The 23,561-nt window shown below is 38.9% G+C and overlaps 1 protein-coding gene across 2 annotated transcripts in view; it reads left to right on the forward strand.

The window, feature by feature from the left end:
* The window catches only part of Plekhm3 (pleckstrin homology domain containing M3), a 175,608-nt gene that overhangs the window by 77,761 nt on the left and 74,286 nt on the right, over positions 1-23,561 (forward strand). For both annotated transcript variants that reach the window (XM_027941632.2, XM_071618854.1), the window contains exon 5: positions 4,498-4,691. In XM_027941632.2, coding sequence (XP_027797433.1) covers positions 4,498-4,691 — 194 coding nt within the window. The remainder of the gene's footprint in view (positions 1-4,497; positions 4,692-23,561) is intronic.

The raw sequence follows: 23,561 nt of genomic DNA on the forward strand, positions 1-23,561 counted from the left end.
GGCCAGCTCTGTGAGGCTTGGCAAAGGAGTCCCCTTGCTCCCCAACACAGCACAGTTCATCAAGCTCACAGCTTGGCAAAGAGGATGGAGTAGAGTGAAAGTAAGATACCCCCTCCTCTCATTGGTAATCTGGGCTCAGGCAGGATCTTACGTCCCACTCCCCTACCCCCTTTAAGCCCAGCATAACACTAAAGAGCTGCCCTGTCTGTAGTCAAATAAATCTGGAAGTGGCTAGATTAAGTAGGATTTTTCAGTGTGACATGTCCCCAGGTTTTAATGTGCCAAAAAACTGCACTTTGAATCACCAATAAAAGAAAGTACTGTGTGGCATATTTCTTTTTTGGAATTTAGAACATCTTTTTTTGTGGGACTAGTATTCCTTGGAACGTGAAAAGAAAAATTGAACAAGATTGTCTTTACCTGTCCTTGTTATTCCAAGATTATGTTCTCATCTGGTTTATTTTAATAACTTCTCCCTCTTTAGTAAAAATTAAGTCCTCACCACTAACACCGCACCATCTCCACACTGTTATCTATGGTTAGCCATTCCCTTGGCTTCATTACATTTTTTTTTTTTTATCCAGGGCTGTTTTGTGGAGGAACATACCAGCACACCATTCCACAACCTCTCCTTCAGGATTACTCAAACCTAAACTGAATCTGAGAACTTTGTTTTTAAGTGGTCATTGTCACCAGCATAACAAAACATGGATTATACTAGAATCTGGAACAACTGCAATTAGTGTTCCAATCAAGTGAGATATGTGCTTTTTAAATAAATATATGTGTAAATAGCAAATTTAGGATAATTATAATGTGATTGTGCTGCTGTCTTCAACTCCTGTTTGTCAGGTGGAGGGGCCTGTTTCCACCCAGATTTTCTCCTTCTTGCCACTCGAATCATGCAGATGCAGGCCTTTGAGTGGGTTCATAAACTGCAGCAGAATCACAGTAGTGGCCCTGAGTTCTTATGGCTTGAACCATAAGTTTATGAATATTGCTGTCAGTAGCTGCTGTCAGTAGCTACTTACAAGCTACAGCAATGTGAAGAGATTCATTTATGTGCATAATGTGATTATCACTACTAAATGTTAAATATTATTTGGTAATACTAATAGGCTAAAAGGTTTAAAAAAATGAACCACTGACCCTGTAAAATGGATTCTGATGTGAATGAAGTGAGATCATAGAAAATAGTGCCAGCTAAAACCGTTTATTTTTTAAAATAAAGGACTCATCCATCTGCACCTGATTCATGAGCTGAGTTGTTATTTACACCAGAAGCACCATCAAGCAGTTCATGTTTTTCATAATTCACTTGGCAAGAGTAGGACAGTAGCTCTTAGCTCTTATTGGAACATATTTGGTGTTCACATATAACTCAAGTAATATTTATCTTAACAAGAAAGAAACTTTCTCGCATGTAAACTTTATCACCTAAGAATATCATTGGCTTCTTTCCCTAAGTAATTTTTTAAATTTTCTTTTTAAAAATCCTTTTCATTTGTAATTGAGTTTGAGAGTGGAATCCTTATGCCAGTATGAGGGGTTGTTTAGAATTTAAGAAATCAGCAGAGATACAGTGCTCTATTTTGCAAAATTAACATTCCATGCCAAATTTTGAGATTTCTAAAAAATATCCTCACTAGTCTTAGGGGTCGAGTCTCAACACGGAGAACATGTTCTCAGCCTTGTTGCCCCAGGTGGCTGCTGTGGTGGATTTGTTCACATGCCCGAGCCGTGGCATCAAGGGCGTTCTCCATGTACTCAAGGCTGCCTAATCACTTGTGAAGGCAGTGCCTTTGAGTTTATGGGACTAGCTCAGCTTTTGTTTTCTGTCATCTCAGTTTATGAATACTGCTGTCAGTAGCTGCTGTCCCATTTGTCTCACTGCTTTTACTGTCTCTGTAAAAGATTTTTTTTTCTCTCTCTCTCTCTTTGCTCTTGGGCTTAAGTACCACCTGAAGAGAGAAGCCTTTTAAGGCCTGGGAGACTGGCCAGTGCCCTTTGTCCTTCTGTTCACCTACTAAAAGGTAGCATTGTTAACCTAATTCAGCAGGGCCCGGACTCAGTATAAACACTGTTCAGTAGAGCCAGAAAGACTAATTGAATTGTACAATACATCATTTTTTAGCAACAGTTTCAAGTGGTTGTACTTTATTTCCTAGAACACTGTCGGTTTTTTCCTCATTGAAGACATTTAGATACAGCAAATATTTAAACATGATAAATAAAAGATTTGATCCAATTCCATCTTTCCTTACTGAATTGCAAACCACCTGAGGACCAGGCCATGCCTGTTTTAACCTCCAGTGAAGACCTGCCTGCTATGGTGTCTGGCATGTACCTGTGTCTATATGATTTAAAAATAAGAGTGAGGATTACTTCATTCAGTCACCTTGTTATTTCCAATCTGGTTAAATATTCAAAGGTTTTGGCTAATTCCAGGTGCCCTTTGTGACCCGGATTTGCAAAAACTATAAACTCCTTTAACTGTGTACCTCTGCAGGATGCCATAAAATCAAACAACAAATAGTTATCTCAAAAATAATTATTTTAGGGAAAAAAATTATTTTTTAAAATGATGCATATTTTTGCCTTCCCATAAATAACATAAACTGTGTTATGAATTTAACAATATAAAAAAATGATAATGTTGAATTTTATACATGTGTACCTAAATGTATGTTTTTAATCAACGCGCAATAGCCATATATCTAATGATCGCATGTGAATTTGAGGGGGTTTATGATTGTGTCTGCCTGTTGTACTCTCTTTGGTCCCACCCTGACCACCAAGTGAATTTCTTTCTATTCATCTTTCTGGACCCAAATCCAATGTCTCCTGTTTTTCCAGGCCACCCTGGCTCCTGGCCCTCTAACCAGGAGATGTAATTTATTCCTTCTTTAAGCTAGCAAGGGGCCTCATCCATACCTCTGTAGCAGAGGATAGGGTATGTGTAGTTTTTGTTTTAAATATTTGTCTTTTATACTAAACAAGGAGCCCCTTGAGGGTGAAAACTGTATCCTATTTATCTTCATTAGTACGCTTCTTGTCTAGAGTGTGAAGCATAGTGAATTTTCAATTTTCTTTTTAATAAGCACAGTTATTTGTCTTAATGCTGAATTCCAGCATTACTCCTAGAGAAGTGATAGAAACTTTTTGGAGATATTTTACTTTCCATAAATAGAAAATGAGCCTACTCAGTGTATCACTAGCCAATTTACATCTTAATAATCAGTGAATTGGCATTTAGAGATTCCAAAAAATTACCCAAATATTATGCATTATTTAAGCTACTTCCTCTGTGTCTCTGATTAATTGTATTTCCAGTGCACTATTTATTTCTACTGATGACAATGATATTTAAAAATCAATTTTCATAATCTTATTTACTACCAGAAAAAGATATAGAGTTGGATGGATATGTTGGTCAGAGTCAGCACAAAGTCAAAGGTGTTCTAATCAGAACAACTTACTGGGCATTGAAGTATTGTGTTCAAGCCTGTTTTCTATTCAGTCACATTATTCTGCATGTAATTTTTTTTTCTTTTTCTTTTTCCTTTGAAAATATCCTTTTATTCCTTTTAATTTTGTAATATGTGTGTGGTTTACTTTTTTTAAAAAAGTGTCTACTTATTTAAAGAGTCATGGACTAAAAATACATATATGTAATTTTTTTTAGAGAGAGAGAGAGAATTTTAATATTTATTTTTTTTTAGTTTTTGGCGGACACAACATCTTTGTTTGTATGTGGTGCTGAGGATCAAACCCGGGCCGCAAGCATGCCAGGCGAGAACGCTATCACTTGAGCCACATCCCCAGCCCCGATATATGTAAATTTTTTAAAATCAGTGTTGATTTTAAGAGGATCCTAATTAATTCTTTTTTCCCTTACTTTCCATTTTGAAATAATCACAGATCCATAGGAAATTGCATAACCAGTACAGAGGTCCTGTGTATCTTTCCCTCAGTTTCCTCCTTTGGTTACATATTAATTAGGTAACTACCAAAAGATATAAAAAACAAACTAGGAAATTAACATTAGTATGATGGGTCGCCATAGTTCAGTGTCATTTTATCACGTGTAGTTTCTTTTTTTTTTTTTTTAGAGAGAGAGAATATCTTTTTTTTTTTTTGTAGATGGACACAACACAATGCCTTTATTTATTTATTTATTTTTTGTGGTACTGAGAATCGAACCCGGGTCCCGCCGGAGCTAGGCGAGCATCCTACCGCTGAGCCACAATCCCAGCCCACAAGTGTAGGTTCTCATAATCAAAATACAAAGTTAATGAACTTTTTCCAAGTTTTACCAGTGGAGTTTCCAGAAGAGAGAAAGGGAAGCCAAAGTTTGTATTTTGTTTAAGTATGGGCTTTTTAAAAGGTGTGTTCAGAAAATAATGTTACTTTGGTATGTAAGCTTTGGTTCCTAGTTTGAGCTGGTGTGGAAAGCTGATGATTGGCCAGAACTGACTGCCGAAGCTTGTTTTGTAGGTGTCTAAGCAGGCCAAAGAATTCCTGGAGTATGTGTACGAAGAGCCCCTGATCGACATCCAGCAGGAGAACCCCATGCTGTATCTCCACGCCGAGCCACTGGCCACCGTGGTGCGGCTGCGGCAGCGGCTGAAATCGCTCCGAGCCTATTTGTTCAGTTGCCGGGCAGCGGTGGCAGAGGATCTGCGTCGCAGGTAAGAGTCATAAATGTTTGATGGCTCCGGGTTGCTTTTCCTTCCTGCCCAAGGAGGATGGTTAGAAGATCTTCAAGGACCTTTCCAACGTGGACCTACTGAAATTCTGTGGGTCTGCCTCTGGGCTGGTCTTTGACTTTCTCTGAGGTCCTCTATTTGTCAAGCAAAATGGAAATCACCTCTCATCATAACTGAAGGGTTTGAACCCATGATCTAGTGCGCAGGACATTGAAGCCTTCTCTTACCAATATGTTAATTTGAGATAATAATCACAAAAGTGTCTTCACTGGTTCTTTATGTAGTGTTTTTTCTTTGTTTTTTGCTTTTCTTGGGGGAAAGTTACTTTTCACAATTTCAATTGTTATTTATCACCAGTAAACAAGCATATTTAAAATATTTAAAAACTAAACATCATTTTCAATGGGAAGTAAGTGGGTGGTTGTTCAAAACTTATTTTCCACACAAATACAGCTCCATAACTGATGCTGGCAGGAGAGCTGGAATTAAAAATACACAGGCCCAGAATTCATTTTTTCATCATTCATCTTTTCTGACCAATGGTGCAGACTGCTTTTCCATAACTGAGTTAGCTCATAGTTCATGGCACACACAAGTCCCAACCAGGCTCACATCCTTAAAATAAAATTGAAGTTAAAATGTGCTTGCTCTCATAAAATTCCTCCTTTTACAGTTAAATTTTATGGGCATTTAAATTCTCACTCTCAGTATATACAAACTAGCTTATACTTGAAATAATTGTGATGATGTTCATAAGTCCCTAAAATACATTTTAATTTTTCAGTTTTAATAGAAATGACCAGCAGCATACATCAGTCACATTAAATGGAAGTAAGCCTACCCACACAAGAACTTTTGGAAAGAATTAAAATGCTAGAGTTTGCAATTTGAGTTCTGATTAGATCTAAAGAAGTTGGCATAACTCTAGGCATCTGAAGAAGATATTTCAAAAAGAACTAAATGTAAATAGTGAAGGATACATAATATGTAGACGAACTCTCATAAAATAATAATGAAAAGGCAGCTGCCATCAAGCAAAATACTTCTCAGTGGTAGTCATTCTTTTACCTAGTTGTTTTTCAGTATGTGCCAGAAAGTGGTTGGGATTTATTCTTAAAAATGTAGGCAAATCTTAATTTTAAAAGATCAGGGCTTTTTCCAAAAGGCAATAGAAGTATATGTCTCAAGTTAATTTACCAACTAAAATAGGTACAGGATCTTTAGTGTTCAATGTGTGTTTGTTCTGTTATTTTCTGTAGCTTTTGGCTTTGCTCAAAGCTTTTCTTGTGCCAATATATTTGTAGGTTATATGAAAATCTACATGTGGGAATCATGTTAGGTACCTTTCTGCTGTTTTGCTTTGGTTAAAATATTCCAAAGCACAGCACACATTTAGAAATTAAATAGGAGGTCGTCTCCTCTCATGGATGACTAAGAATCCCGACTCTATTCCGGCAGTCTGGTGGTTTACCACCGTGTACTGTGCCTTATGGCCAGACCACCAGGAAAGAAATGAAAGTTTTAGAAATAGGGCAATCCCAAAGCTGTAAGAATGAAGACAGCAGTCCTTTTTTCCTTTCCCTTCAAGTCCTTTCCTGAACTTGTTCATACCATTATATGAAGCAATGCCTGGATCAAGGTATTGAATGGCTAGAGGGAGAGAGGCAGTGAAGAAGGAGAGAGGGATGAATGTTAAGTGTCACTTTAGACCACTGAGCAATTGCTAATAGTACAATTTGGGGGAAGGAAATATCTTTAGATTCTTTTTCTTACTCCCCTATTTGTCACTTAGCAGAGCATCCAACACATCCAAAACCCTCAAAAATACTTGTTGAGTGAATGAACAAATGGAAGAAAAAAACAGATCAGATCAATAAAAAAAAATTAGTTCTGTTTCTGAGATATCTCTCAAATTTGTATGCTCTCAGGACTATTGCAGTATCTTTCTCACTAGTCTATCAATTTTTCTTGCTCCAATCCAGTCTTTGCATTAGATAAATTATTAAAGTACAGGCGTGGAATTAAAAATCTACCCAAATCTAGCCTAGTATATTGTTATTTTCTCTCAAACATTCTTCACTTAAAGAAAAATTTAATTATTAGCCATATTGCATTCTGTTGTGGGAATTAAATGGGTTTGTACAATTGAAGTGTTTAAAGTAGTTCTTGTACATAGCAAGTACTCAGGAAATACTATTATTGTTGTTAATACTGCTTTCTTTTCTTAAACTGTGCTTATATCTGGCTTACAAAAATCTTTAATAAAATAGAATGTTTCAATGGAAGTGGGATGGAAGGCTAGCTGCGCCCAAGACTGCAGTTTCTGAAGAGTCAGTGCATACTTTAGCCATGTGGTTGTTTCATTAACAGAGTCTCCCTAAGAGCAAACAATGAGATGTTTATTCCTCTAGAAACTTAGAGGAGGCACACATTAGTTCTTAAATTTTTCATTTTTTTTTTTAGATTCCCACCATTCAGATGCTATTAGAATAATGTTTGGGGTACCATTTCTTTGCAACTGAGGACAGAGAGGAGTCTGCTGGTCATCAATAACATTTGTTACAGCCTTTACAGGGGAGGGATTTGTGGGAGGCTGGTCTTGTCTTATTTCAAATCTTTTTGACTCATGTTGAAATATGACTAGTGGAATAATCTCTAAGAGGTTCTCTGAGGTGTCTGTGCTTCCTGCAGCAGCCTCCACTTAATATCAACTCTGCCTTCTTTGTCCATAAAAATAGCTGTAAATTAGAAGAGGTAATATGCTAAAATTCTGTTGCTAGAGGACACCTCATACCTATTTCTTTCACTTATATATGGAATGGAATTTTCAAAAACAAAATGAGCCAATCATAACCTTTAGAGATGACAGACTTATCCGTCAATATTTAAGGTTCCTTTTGTTTCACCTGAGGATACAACATCTAAAGTGGGGATGGTTAAAACAATGAGGGGAACCTTGTAGACATGACTTTTATATCCCTGATAGAGATTGGAAGAGGGAAGAGTTGCTGGGGCACTGGGGGTTAGGAGCAAGGAGCAAGAGAATACAGTTGTTATCTAGTTGTAAAAGGCATTCTCTCCTGACTGGATTTTACCTCAGTATAAGAGTGGCCATTAATCTCTAGCAAGTAGGCCCAACATGCTGAAGACCTGTCAGCACCATATAAACAGCATAAAGCAAACTGTTAATATTGCTGTCGTGAGAAAACCGAAAACAGACTGATTAATCGTATTGGCGTTCAACAGCCAGGGAGCCAACTTTGGTCGTCGCCTTATTAGGGAAGTCACAGTTTGCTTTTAGGCCTTTCATTATTATGACTGTCCGTTTTCATCCTCACTGTTTTTGTTATTGTTGTTAAATGGACGCCTTGTTCTTAAACCCATACCGAAAGTCTTGACTGGCAGGGGTGATTAGTTTTGCAAAAGTCAGTGTCCTCCTTGAAGCCTAAAATGTTTACAGTGCTGACAGTTCACTGTGTCTGACGACTCCCAGATGGCGACCCTGCTGAATTAGTTCAAGGCCTAGTTAACTTCTCATGAGAAGAATTATTTACCATGTCCACACGCGAAGGTGCATGAGGAACTCTGGAAAATTGTGGCTTGCTTGGCAATGTCAGGACACATCCGGAGCAGCAGCCATTAGGAAAGTCTTTAGGAGGGACACTGAGAAAGCTGCAGGGTGCTCAGCTGAGCACAGGAGCAGTAGGATATGTGTAAATCAGAGGTCACAAATAGGCACCTCAGCTGCATTTTGTTAGGCTTTACAGGAACAGCACCCACCAAGCTTTGAGATGACGAAATAGTTGCCAACATTTAAACAATCAGGAGTTTTTAGGACATACAAAATGAAGCTTTCTGGTTCCTCTTGGGAAATCTGAAGCTCCAATGTCACAGGGCTTCCCTTGTTCTTGTGTAGCAAATACATTGCTGCCCTTTTTTTCTTAAACCCAGTGCACTTAATTCATTTATGTGGTGCCTGGGCCCATAGGCATTTGAGGTTTTGACCCTGGATACATGTCATTAAATAGTAAGAGTAACAGAGTTTACTGATATTTCAGTTATTAGTTCCGTGGCTCTTATGGGAGGTCCATCTAAAGGGGGGCAAAAGTCTTAAATGTGGTTCTTTCACAAAATAAACATGAAGAAATTTTTAGGATTCGAAGAAATAACACAAGGTCATCTTTAAATTGCATTAGAATATGGGCTGGGATGTCCTAGTGCTTGGTTGGGCTGTTACAACATGCTCCAGAGGCATTTGCATTTGCAGGATAGTGACTTGAGGGACTGGCAGTTGAAGCAACATCCTATAGCAATTCCTTGTCACCACAGAGCTAAAGATTACCAAGTCCAAGTGGGACAAACTGAGAAAAAGAATAAAATGGGGGCACAAACGGATGTAGTTGGTATTGTAGGCCCTGAAGTTAGCCTTGTCCCTTAGCTTAGGGCTCTCCTCTATCTCTTATAACCTTCAGAGCCAGTTGTCTTGCCTATAGATGGCAATAATATTCCACCTCATAGGGAAAGCCTGAGGATTAAGAGAGTTAGTGCCCAGGACAGAGTACATGCTTAGCAAATATTAGCTGCTGTGATATATATATATATATATATATATATATATATATATATATATATATATATATATGTATATATACACACACACACACACACACACATATATTTTAGTTGTTGATGGACCATAGTTAATTAATTAATATGTGGTGCTGAGAATCAAACCCAGTGCCTTGGCAAGCTCTCTATCACTGAGCCACAATCCCAGCCCAGCTGCTGTGATTTTTATTATAAACATATCAAAATTCAAAGGAAACAAGAGATAAGTAAGCAGGTGGGAAGAAGCAAAAAGAAGTGAGTCTAGAAGCATCAAAGAACCTGGAATTCAGGGCTTTGCCATGACTTCCTGTGCAGAGCATGCAGCATTCACAGGAGTCATTAGATGTGGACTCTGATTCTCCAGTGGTGATACAAGAAGATCCTTCAGAGACTGGGTCCCTCCTTCTAGCACATTTAATTAATGGCTTGCTCTCCAGTTTTCTTCACCTACACTACTGCTTTAGAAAAACCACCATCTTCTGCTCATACTGCCATCTAAGCTTATATCTTTGGGCATTCCTTTGCCAAAGCTCTCAGATGTCTCCATTTTCTCTTTGCCCACTCACTTCTCACTAGATCCTTTACAGCCTGATGGTGATCGCACTCTGCTTCCACTGCGGCTTTCTCAGGCTCTCTTTTCCTTGACCTTCTGGCCACTGTTGGCCACCTTCCTCGTAGACCTCTCTTCTTCCTGCCCTTCTTTGTCCTCCAGCCTTTCTGCACCTCCCCCTTCTCTGCGCCCTTATTGCTTTCATGTCTTGCTCCTGCTCCCTACAACTAGGAATGGCCAGTGCCTCAGTGCCTTTCTGCATGCTCCTCCAGCCCCTACATGAGCCAATATGGCCACTTCATGAGGGTCAGAAGAAGCTGCACTTCCTCTGGACACTTTGCATTCATCTTTAGGGTGAATGTCAGGATCTCTCTATAAATCTACAGTGAAAAGAGGGAGCTCACCACTACCTTGTTATCGCTTGCTGGCTGTCTAATGGACGTCTCCACTGAAGTTTCAAAGGGAAGTCATTGTTTTACTCTGAAAAGTATATCTACTGTAGTCAGGTCCATTTCAGTTAAGCATGGCATCATTCTCTTAGTTTTTCATAGTTTCAACCTTGACATTATCCTAAGCTTTGCTTTATGGTTTCCTAGGAGCTATCTAGTCATGTCCTTCCTTTACTTTTCTTTCCCATTGGCATCCCCTTTGCCCTTATCCTCAGCATCTTACTGCTAAAATTTCCAAACTGGGAATCCTACCTCCCGTGACTCCCCTCTGCAGTCCATCTAATATACACACTATCATCAAGTGGTCTCATTGGACAGTGGGTAGTTGAGCTACCTGCAGAATGTAGGATATCTTATCTGACCTACATACACAACTTCTTCTCTTACTCAGTCTCCACATGGATTATAGCCACCTACCCTAGCCAAAGTGACGGACACATTTTTCCTAACATAGCACATGCCTCTCCTCTCTACTTGACTAGGCCACTCTTACTTTAGGCCAGCTCCAGTTTTGCCTCTTTCCACCTTAGCTCAGAAGCTAATACCTTCTCTGATCTCTTCCAGTGATGATCCACTGGACCATTCATTTGATACCTAAGTGCCTGAGTAACTTGTGTGTTTATTCTTTCTTGCTGATTGGACTGGATGGTTCTTAAAGACTAAGATTGTCCTATTCTTCCTTATAGCCTAAAAATAGAAGACTCTACATGCTAGCTGTGCAATAAAGGCTTATTAATAATTTTATCATCTCATGTTTGTAAAATTGCCTACTATATGTAAGATAATTGTGATTTTTATCAATTAAAAGGGATTTTCCCAGATTTTTTTTTTTTTTTTTGTGTGTGTGTGTGTGTATGGGGGGAGTGTTGTTTGTTTTGGTAGTGGGGATTGAAACCAGGGCCACTTTGCTTCTGAGCTACATTCCCATCCCTTTTTGATTTTTTTTTTTTTTATTTTGAGACAAGGTCTCACTAAGTTGCTTAGGGCCTCGCAAAATAGCTGAGGCTAGCCTTGAACTTGCAATCCTCCTGCCTCAGCCTCCCAAGTTACTGGGATTACATGTGCCACTGTGCCCAACCTGTTTGTTCTTTATAGCAGCCCTTTTAGGTAGATAGAGAGTGTTTAGAAAGAAAAGAAAGAACCATGACTCTGAAATGCTGTGTGACTTTCCCAGCGTGATAACATTGGTGAGCAGCAGAATCCAGCTAGAACCTGGTTTTCTGAGGCTTAGTTTGCTGTTTCCCCAGTGAATTGCTGCTGGTGACAGGATGTCCAAAGGTCTCCACACTCTTAAGAGAACTACTTTTTATCCTCCTGAAGCCTTGATTGAGGTCATTTAGCAGAGTGTGAAGATGGCAGGAAGGTGGCTGACAGGGAGAGGAAGCTGGGATTGCCAAGGTGCTCCGTGCTCACCGGCAGGCCTGCTCAGCGTTTTCTGTAGGTCATGTTTGCCAGGCCTTTTCATTTTCCAGACATGAAACTTAAAACAAAAAATCTATAGGGTGGCGGTATATATGTCTATAGCGAAAACAAACATAAAAACAAATAGTATATATTTCTCACTATCATTTTATATATTAAATAAGAAACAAGAAAAATAAACAAACAGCCTAAGAAATCAAACAGCTTTTTAAAAACAAATAGATTGGAAAATAATTGATTTTTCCCCCTCATTTTCACTTGGACTGCTTGCTAAAAACATTACTTAGACTGACACCAGCTGTTTGGACTAGGTTTTCAGAAACCTCATTTTAAGTCATATTTTTCTCTTCTAAGTACTGAAATAATCCAGTGCAGGGAAATTTATGTGATGCTTGAGTACTTCCCATTCCTTATCAACAAAAGTATGATTTGGAGACTCGAGGTGGCTGGTAAATCCAAAGTTTCCATTATGACATAAATTTAAAAATAGTACTCTCCAACCCTAATTGTGGGCAATAGGCACTATGAAGCTTATTTTCCCAGTTTCTTAGAGCAGAATTGTGTCAGTTTTAGGGAATGTTTGGTTCTACATGTTTGTCAAGTTTCATCTTTGGCTTAGATCATTTTGAAGCAACTTAACAGTTTGACTTGGGAATCTCAAGGGAATACTGTTTAGTTAGCTTTTTTGCTTCTGTGATTAAAATATCTGACCAGAACAATTGTAGAGGAAGAATTTTATTTGGGAGCTCATGGTTTTAGAGGTCTCAGTCTGTAGACAGCTGGCTCCATGCCTTGGGGCTCAAGGTGAGGCTGAACATGATGGTGGAAGAGTGTGGTGGAGGGAAGTGGTTCACATGATGATCAGAAAGCAGAGAGAGAAAGACACATACACACACACACACACACACACACACACTCCACTCACCGGATATAAAATATATACCCAAAGCCACACACCCCCAATGACCACCTTCTCCAGCCATACCTTGCCTGCCTTCAGTTACCATTCAGTTAATCCATCAGGGGATTAATTCACTGATTGGGGTTAAAACTCATAACCCAATCATTTCTCCTCTAAGCCTTCTTGCATTGTTTCACATCTTAGCTTTTGGGGGACTCTTCACATCCAAACCATAACAAATACTAAAAGTGACTCTTCTACCTCCTAACCCACCTTTTCCTGTCTCACATTTTCTTTCAAACTATGATTATATCCTGCCTGAGTTCCCACCAAATTATTAGTTTTACCAAGCAATGAGCAATTTCTATCACAAAGACCACCATTTTTAATTAACTTTATTATGATGAATGCCAGGGGGAAAAAAAGTGTGTGTGTGTTGTGTATGTTTGTGTCCTGTCAAATTCTTGTTGCTTCTTCTTTCTTCAAGCAAAGTTTAGCAACTTGCTCAGCTGTTAGACCAGTCCCCATAAAAGTCATTCAATTTACCAGGACTCTTTTCCTATTCCTTCCCTTTTTACCCCAGAAAGACTATCTTTCTAGTGACTTCACTGGAGGTAAGGCTAGGTCCAAAGGTTAAAATGTTCTTTGGATGTGTAATAACATCTTAATAATCCAAAACTGAGCTCCTCATAATATCCCTGACCCACTCCCAAACTGTCCTGCCTCTGCAGCCTTTCCCACCTCACCTAATGGCACTTCCATTGATTTACTTATTCAGGCTAAACACCTTCCTTGCCAGGAACCCTGTGAGTTTTAGATACAAAACCTCGTTACTACTTCCACTTACTAACACTTGGATCTAAGCCACCATCATTTTTCTCTTGGATTATTGTAGCAACTGGTATCCCTGCCCCACCCGCTCCATCTGTTCTTAAGTCTATAGCTAGAGTTCATGTGTACATTAGATGTTGTCACTTCTGGTCCAAACTCTCTGATAGCTTCACCTCTCACTCCACTTAAAAGCTAAGGCCATACAGAGCCTCATTCCCCTTTACTTCTTTGCCTCACCTCCCACAACTTCCCCCTTATTCCTTCTGTCCCAGTCACACCAGCCTTTTTTTGTTGGTCCTGGGCACAACCAAAAAAGGCTTCTGCTTGGGTTTTTATACTTGTTTTTCTTTCTTCAGAAAACTGCAGAGTTTGCTTCCTTAACTCCTTTAGATCTTTAGGCAACCATCACTTGAAAGAAGCATCCTTGACCACTCTATTTTAAATTGTTCCCTGCACCTGTCTGGTTTCCTTGCTTATCACCATATAACATAGTATTTCATTTTGCCTGTCTCCCTTTCTTGGCCATCGTGTATAGATGTGGATGCTTTGGTTTGCTCTCCCCACTCGATGTGAGTCGCACAGGTCATGGCTCTTTTTCTGTGTTACTCACTGCTGTGTCCCCAGGGCCGAGAGCAGTACCTGACATGGAGTGGGGGCTAATAAATATCTGTCAAATAAATTGATCAAATAAACGAAATACTGTTATCAAGGTTCTGCCCACACAATTTGGTGAAACTGATTTTTGTTTTCTTATTGCAGAAGATACTGTTCATCATAGAAAATACAAATAAGATAGCTATCCATTATCCTTTCACTCTGGTACATCTTCCAGACCTTTTTCTCTGCAAATGCTTTCTACCCATTAAAATGGTTTCACACTGTACCTACAATTTTGAAACTAATCATTTTATTTAGTATATTGTGAACATCTTTTTATATCAGTAAATATTTGTCCACAGCATCATGAATCACCAAGTGAAAATGGTGTTTTGATGTGTGAGCATACCTACCTATCACAGATCTTTGGAGTAAATGAAGCTTTTTATTCAGCATACTCAACAAAAGATTGCATAAGTGATATAATAATAAATGAGCTGGCAGAATTTTTTCATGTTAACATCTCCTCCTTTCACTGTTCCCCAAAAGTTAGATACATTAGGTGGAAGAATTATCTGATAGAAAATATTGCATGCTGTTGTGAACCAAATATGCTTAATTTAGTAGACTAATTTATGAAGAACTTGGCAGTAATTTTTTTTTGTACTGACGATTGAACCCAGAGGCATGTTACTACTGAGCTACATCCCAGTCCTTTTTTTTAATATATATATTTTTTAGTTGTAGGTGGGCACAATACCTTTATTTTATTTGTTTTTATTTTTATGTGGTGCCAGGGATTGAACCCAGTGCCTCACGCATGCTAGGCAAGCGCTCTACCACTGAACCACAACCCTGGCCCCCCAGTCCTTTTTATTTTTTATTTTGAAACAAGTTGCCTAGGGACTCGCTAAGTAGCTGAGGCTGCCTTGAATTTGCAATCCTCCTGCCTCGGCCTCCCAAATTGCTGGGATTATAGATATGCACCACCATGCCCAATTTAGGGTGGTAATTCTTAAAACAAAATCTACATAGATTAAACTTTTTATGTCTCTGAACCACATATATGGAATATCTTATAACCCAAATCTGAAATCAAAATGTTCAAAGTCGGCTTAATATTGAATTTTAGAAGAAAAACCCATTTTGGCAATCATTTTTTTTCTTTTTTTGCTGAATTATTTTCATTAAAGACTAGTAATGATTAACACTTCAAGTGTATGCATAACACCTCTAAGCTCAGAAAATGAATACAACTCTTTATGTTCTCTGGGAGATTTAAGGTTAGCCAGGCTTCTATGACTAGTTTTCAAGTTAGTCAATTTGAAAAGTCATTAGCTATAGTTGGGGCAGGAGCCTTACCAAATCAACTGCATGAATCTATCAGGACTCAGAAACTACTAAAATATAGGATGTAATTTTTTATGTTTTCTAAAGTAACTGTTCTTCTCATTCTACTTCAAAAAATTTATTTTCTCTGGGATGACCTCTAGCAGCATGGTTTTCAAATCATCTATCTTCCTCATCTCCTGACAGCTCCTCCCCTTCCTTTACTTTCTTCAGAGGTCTTATTTGGCCAGTGTTACACACACATACACACACATACATACACATGCAGGGAGCTACTGGCTGTTCACAAAAGAGTGCCATTCAGTGCTAAACAGATTAATAAACTCTGAAGAAGGAAATCTGAAGAAATTATATATGTTAATTTTACTAAGCTATAAACATACATAGCTTTTTACTGTGAAATTCTTCAAAAAACTTAGGAAGTGGTTTTGTCTTATTCCAAGATTAAAAGAAATACACGTAAATTATTTAAACTCATTTTCTGAGACAAGAAAAATCTCATCATAGGAAAAGTATTAGGTTCCTGCTATTGTTAAAAAAAATATTTAAGAATTTGAGCTAGGATATATGACAGCTAGGATATAAGTTGTCATTTTTATAATCAGACTCCAGAATTATCATTACCAAAATTACTTCCCAAGTATTTCTACTCTAGGCTTTAGATTATTGCTAAGAAACTTAAGCACAATTTCTGAATAAGCAGTTAAGAGACCCTTATTTCCTATAACTACTGCCAAGATATAATATCTGGTGCAATCTCACCACTTTTCTAACCAATGAGATTAGCAAAATGAGGTATCTAGAGAAATGATTGAAGCTTGTTTCTTCCACGTGAGTTGCTATCGAAATATCTGCCTTTGATTTAAAATTGTTTTCCATTAGCTCAGAGCATGGCTGGACATATGAGTCCTATCCACATCCAGCCTAATGTAACTATTTCAGGGAGAGTTTGCAGCTCCTATCAAGAACACAAAATTGCATCTCCCTGGGGATGCTCCATAGTGCTTTTTGCTGATTTTGGTGGGGGTATGTGTGCCCTCGAAAGGCGAGAGACTGTGACACTTTCAACTCCATACAAATTACCTGCTCTGGAGCACATATTCTTTAAAAAACACAGTAATACTATGTGAATAAATGGTTTTCTTTTTAAAATTATTCCTTATGCACCTCCATCTGTATATCCATATTCTTGTTTTAGACCCTTATCATTTAGAATCAAATCCTGGAGGTTTGCATTGGGTATTATGTTATTTATTGTTTGATTGTGTGTGTGTGTGTGTGTGTGTGTGTTTTGTGAGCCTGTTCTTTAAAGCCTGTCTAAGCTGAAATATTTTCATTACAAAAATTTTTTTTTCCACTTTATCATTGGGTCTTTAAGTATCAGTTTTACATCTGAAAGAACTGAGCTTCAGGAAAACAGTGATGTGTATTATTAAAACTAACAGAATCTTGCAAATAATCTACATACATTCTTCAGAGCCTGACCCCATCCCTTTTTTCTCATGACCATCAGGGGCTGGTGGGAATGGGGTCAAAGTCTTCAGAAAGTGGTCACATTAAATGAGTCTTGATTTATTTGACTTAATACATAGAACAAAATGGAATGAGATCCCTTTACCTTTTTTGTTAAGACTACTGCCTTTTATTTCATAGGCAATTATCTCTGAATGTTTAACCCCAAGTACTAGCTACTATAGGACTCTGAATCATATATGACCCTTTTCCTTTTTAATTTTCATCTTTTCTCATCTTTCTCATTAGACCAATCTATAAACAAGGCATAAGTTACTTTCCCAGTATGTCAGGCCATTCTAAACATGATAAAAATAGAAAATATTGGCATTGAAAATGATTTTGTTAGTTGATTTTCATGATCCTGTAGCAGTTTTCTTCAGTGTTCTTTGGTACCAGGAGACTTGATAATGCCACCTGCCAGTGATGTGATCTCCTTTGATGGATGAGAGAAGTGTGGAGTTGACCCCTCCTTATCTCTTTTGTCCTTTGGCTTGGGTGTCAGGGCTGCCCAGATGAACTTGCACCAGCATGAGCGGGGCTGTGTACATGGTTGGTCCGCTGTAGAAATGCTGCCAGATCTGATGATTAATAGGATTGTGGTTCAGCAAGGTCACTTAATGCATAGAAAGCCCTAAACACAGCAACCTCATCAGAAAACAAAAGACAGTGACCTTTTGCAGCAAGGATCCTATTTACCAAAGGATGGCTAAGTCAGATAACCTTCAGTGAGTTTGCAGCTTCTGGGTCCTAATATGTTGAAGTTTGGGGGTTACTTTGGAGAAATTAGTAATTATACAACATTTTACCAAAATTTGAGGCATTTCAATTAAGAAAATACTGTGTGTGTATGTGTGTGTGTGCACACACGTTTGCAAACATGTATTTGAAGGAGCTTCCAGCTGGGTCTGCATTCCATTTCCTGTAGGCCTTTCCAGGGCCAGCCTCTGTCAGTTTCTCCTACCTCTGTCTTCAGGTTCACTTCTGTGCTAGCTTCTTTATTCTGGAATATAAATATGCCCAAGTCTCTCCCATCTTTAAAAAAAGAAACATTTTCTTAATCCTACATCTTTCTTTAGTGATGGCCCAATTTCTCTCCTTTCCTTTAAAGCTGACTTCTTAAAAGAATGATCCACAATTCCTACCCCTCTGCAGTCTGGCTTCCCTCCTCCTGCTCTGAAACTGCTGTCTGAGATTATTGATGAATTCCTCCTTTCCAAATCTTGCAGCACTTTCCAGGCGTCATGAGAGATTTCCTTGTGTTATTTGACCTCCCAGTTGCCTTGAATGCCATTGACCCCCTTCCTTCTTGAAATTCTCTTCTTCCATGGCTTCCATGATGCAGCTCTTCTGCTTTTTCTTTTCACTGTCAACCTACACTTTCCAGTCTTCTTCCTCCATCACTTTTTAAATGGTGCCATTTGGCCAGGGTTCAGTCTTCTCATTTCCCAGTGTGCCATCCTGGCCTCTCCCTTAGTCTCTTGGCTTCTCCTAGAACTTCTAGGCTAGGGGCACACAAATCTCCTCCCTGAACTCAGGTGACTCCACTTGGACATTTTACAGACAATTCCAGTCTACTCTCCCAACAACTGAGCTACCCTTTTCCCAACAAGATGGCTCCTCTTCGTTATTCCTATGCCAGCATACAAAATGGCCTTTTCACACTTGACCTACCTAGACCACTGTGAATACCCCAGGCTTCTTCCTGGCTTTTACTTTCTATTAGTCAACATGATCTGCAGATTCAGCTATGGAAATCTCTCTGATGGTAGGCCTGTCTCTCCAACCCTGGGGCAACTATTTTAATTCTGTTCAGGCCTTTATCATTTCTCATGTATCCCTCCAACCAAGAGATCTTCTATTCACTCTCTTCTGTACCCTCTATCCTTCTAGTCACAAGCTAACTACACATTCTCCTGCTTGAGACACTTGGGTGTACCTCATCTTTTGGGGGGTGGAATCTTGGTGCATGGCATTGGAGACCCCTCATGGCTTGCTACAACCTAATTTTCTAAGCTCACCTCCTGCAGTGTGCCTTCTCAAATAGGCACACACATATAGCTCTTTCTTGTCCCTAGGACACAAGTCCCAAGCATTGTACTCATCCTGGCCTCTGAGCTCCTATCCCTGCTGCTCCCTCCACCTAGAATGTATCCTACTTATTCCCATCAACTTCAGCTTCTTAGTTCTCAGAGGCCTTTCCCAATCAGGTGTCCCGCCAGCTTCCCTCATGCTACATAGATGTCTGTATGTTAAAACTATGTCTTTCCTAAGTCCGTGAGGGCCCAGCGCATTGCCTGGCACATGCCATGAATGCAGCATCTATTTATTGCAATGAAATATGTGCTGGTTTTAGGTTCTTATTTTAAATTCTTAACCACAGTGAGAAGTCACAGATATTGCATTACATTCATGGAAGATAAACTGATCACAAGTGTTTTCTGAGAATAAAAGTAATCACCCATTCTTTACTGAATACACTAATAGTAAATTTAATGCAGACATGACTATCTTTTTTTAAAATTTTTATTTATTTTTTTTAGTCATACATGACAGTAGAATGCATTTTGATATATAATACATACATGGAATGTACATACATCAATCATATTGCAGACATGACTATCTTAAGGGAACACCAAGCTTTGCATCCCAGACATGAATGGTTGCTCCCCAGCAGGGTCCCTGAAGTGACTATGTCCCTTGGGAGCCCCATATTTCTCTTGTCAGATCTGCCTCCGGCAGCTTAATTCTACCTGAACAGGCCTGAGCCTTCAGGTTTCTCACAACCCCTTCTACTAATCAGAGTTCTGAAGAAGAGGCCCTAGGGAATCCCAGCTTGTTTAGTCCATTTCACCAAGGGTTCCTGTCTGATGGGCCAACTTGTAGAATTTAATTCACAGCAGGGAAGAGCCCTGGGTCACCAAAAAGGGAAGTTGCCATGGTCAACCTTTTCCTGAATTTGATTTTTATGTCCCTGTTTGCCCTGCCTACCCCTGTGGTTGGCCTGTCTGAAGAAGATATTCAGAGAATATATTACAAATTCAGTCTGCCTCAGGGACAAGAGGAACAAGGGGCAGTGAGCCCTTATTTGGCCCTGCCTTAGAAACTGTAACCTCCTCTGACAGAAGAGCATGACCCTACCTCTAAATAGGTACAGAAAACTCTTTTATCCTTTTATTTACATTAAAAAGCATCACTACAAGAGACACAGTTTAATACCTCCCAGTTGTCCCTCTCAGGAAAATTTATTCTTCCATTTGACTTCAGTGCTTTTATGCCACAACTTCCTTCCTCCAGGGAGAAGAGCTGATTGGCATTATCTGTCTTAAAAGTCTGTTTTTTAATGGTTGTCACTAAATCTTTTGGACACAACATCTTCTCCAGACACAATAAGCTTGGTTCCTTTATCTTCTCTGCACATATTACATTTTCCAATTCTTTGTGTTTATCATGATCAACCTCATATAAATTATGGTACTAGACATTGAAGAGTGATAAAGGGAGACAGTAGACAAAGTGTTCTTGGAGAGCTCTTGGAAAGGGAAAGGGAAAATAAACATACATGAGATATAGTTACACACTTAGCAACATTAAATAAATATATAGCGAACTTCACCTGTACAAATAGTGTTGAAGGAGTATTAGAGATGGCCATGTTCAAAGTGAGTTAGTTATTGTGAAAACAATAATGAACAATGTTTGGAAGTAAGAAGGACCCAGAAAGAAGACACTGGAAAGTCTCTTTTTTGCTCATCAGTTATGTGCATTGAAGAATCCATCTCCAGTGCCTGACACAGGCCTGGCTTATTTAGGCACTCAGTAAGTATTTGTTTGATTGGATAACTTAGTACCCTAGTTATCTAGAGCATAAAGGGCATGCCAGTAGGATTTGGTTTGTAAATTTGCAAATAATTCTTGTATTCTACATACAAGATATAGACATTTTAGAAATTTGTAGAGATTTTAGAGTAGAGAAAATTTTAAGTAGCAAAACCTAACAGATACGCTGCCCTCCATTTCTGCTTGCTATAGATTATTTTAGTCATCTCCCTTCTGACTCTGTCCAGCTGACTTGTCTTCCTGAAAACCAAAAGAAGAGGTAGGAGCTAATCTTGAATGACAGTTCAGCCACTTATTTGAATCACACTGTTGCTGTTTCTTAGTATGCTACCACATCACTTTCATTTTACTCTACCTAAGGATTTTCATTATCAATTACCTTTCAAAAAGATTATTCCTCACATTCATGTACTCCCAATCACCCTGTCCCCCATACTAGAACATTGTATACTGCTACCCTCAGAGTCCCTCTGAAAGACTGTCCTCGGTTTCCATTTCTGCACATATGTTTTGAGTCTCAAGTTGCCTTGCAAATGCTTTAATACATTCAACAACAACAGCAATAAAACAATAATATCTAAATGTTCTGTTATATTCCAGACTGAATCCTGAAACAGAGATAGGGCATTAGTGAAACAACTGATGAAATCTGAATGAAGTGTAAATATAATAAACATAATAATTAATATCTGAGTTTTGACCAGTGTTCCATGGTTATATAAGATGTAAACATTTGAGTGAAGCTGGATAAAGGGTATAAAGATGTGAACATGTTACACAAAAAGAGGAAACTTAGACACTGAAGTACATATCCAGTCCTGATTCTTTGCAAAATGTATTTCTCAAGCATGAGAAAAGTTGAAGACCACTAAAGTATACTTTTAGATAGTTCTGGATATTGTAAAGTAAACAAATTAAAAACAGATGACCCTTGTCCGTGCTCAGTCCCCTTCCTGTTAACTCTCTCTTGGTCTGTTTCATCCATCCCCACTACTTTTGCTGTCCCTGTATGCTGATGCCAGTAGTGCCCTGTCTCTTCTGCATCCCTCACACACTCATCCATACTTGTTGTCCCCTACACAAGCACTCAATATTCAGCATGGTTGTCCTCTTCCTTGACAATCTGCCCTCCATTGGCCAATGGCACCACCATTCTATCACCCACACCAGCCTACTTCAGTCACCTTCAACTCCTTTCTCCTCACCCATTCTAAACATTGTTAATTCTTCTTCCAAAAGCCTCTTGTGTCTACCAATCCCCCACTTCTTTCACTACTTGTCATTAAAAACATGTAAGACCTTGTCAGGTATAACTGCCTACAGTCTCTCCATCCCCCTACTGAATTCAGAGGGCACAATAAAGTGCATTTTGACCGCTTCAAAAAAGTCATTTGACTATACTGCTACTGGCCTAAACAGTAACAAACATCTATCTGGAAGAAATATGCATGCTATAGCTAAATAGGATGGTTAACTCATACCTCCCTCCCTCCTTCTTCCACCCCCAACCCCAGGAAACTGGAAGGAGACCTATGGACTCAGAAATCCTGGCCTTGAATCCCAGCTTGTGACCCTGGGCAAATCAGTCTATGCCTGTGAGCCCATTTCCTCATATGTGAGACAGAACTTGTACTTAATGTTCAGGACTATTGTGAGGACTGAATGAAATGATGTGTGTTGAGTGCCAAAGTGGGCTTCTCTTACTGTTCTTAAGGTACCATAGGAATAGGTCTCTTGATCATCTTTGTCATGTGTTATTGCAAATGGAGGTTGTTTTGTTCTATTATTTAGTACTGATTTCTGGGCTCTACACATATATAAGCCCTGTCATTTTCAAAAGATCCCTGAGTGATTCTAATAGACAGCCAGGGTTATAATCCACACGTTATATCAGTCCAGAAGTATGTACTCCATGCACAACTCTTACCATCTTCTATATCCATGTTATGCCTTGCCCTCACTCGGCTTCCTGATTCTTGAACTCAGATCTTATTCACAGTTGTCCCCCTAATGACTGGCATAGTGTTTGACATGTAATGGACAGTCATAAACATTAACTGAATGAGTTGGCTTTTTTTCATTTAATAATAAGATAATTGCATAGTAACGTTAGACAAAGAAAATGCCAGCACCATGAGTTTCAAGTATGTGTGGTATTTTCCAACTATCTATCTATACTTTGGTACCTTTTTGCTTGCTCATTATCCATTTCTTTAAAATTTATTTATTTATTTATTTATTGCAGTACTTAGTACTGAACCCAGGGCCCAGAGCCTAATACATGCTAGGTACTTGGGATTGAACCCAAGTATTTATTTTTTGTTTTGAGACAGGGACTCACTAAGTTGCCAAAACTGGCCTTGAATTTGTAATCCTCCTGCCTCAACCTTCTAAGAAACTGGAATTATAGATGTGTACCATTATGCCCAGATCAATTTTTTTTCCTGTTCACACACTGTCATCTCTCCAGATGCAGTGGATTGACAATAGCAAAGATATGGATTTTGTTCGAGAGCCCCTATTTAATATATTTTTAAAATTATGTTAATCAGCTTTTAGTCACTGTGACAAAATCTTGAAAAAAACATATTGATGAAGAAAAGACTTATTTTGGTTCATGGTTTTGGAGGTTTGATTCATAGTCATTCAGCTCCATGTTTCTGGACCTGTGTGAGGCAGAGCATCATGACCAAGAGCATGGTGCAGCAGAGCTGCCCCCTTCATGCTGACTGTGAAGCAAAGGGAGAAAACAAGAAAAGGACCAGGGACAAGATATACTCCTCCAGTGT

This window comes from Marmota flaviventris, chromosome 11 (assembly GCF_047511675.1).
Source record: "Marmota flaviventris isolate mMarFla1 chromosome 11, mMarFla1.hap1, whole genome shotgun sequence".
NCBI lineage: Eukaryota > Metazoa > Chordata > Mammalia > Rodentia > Sciuridae > Marmota > Marmota flaviventris.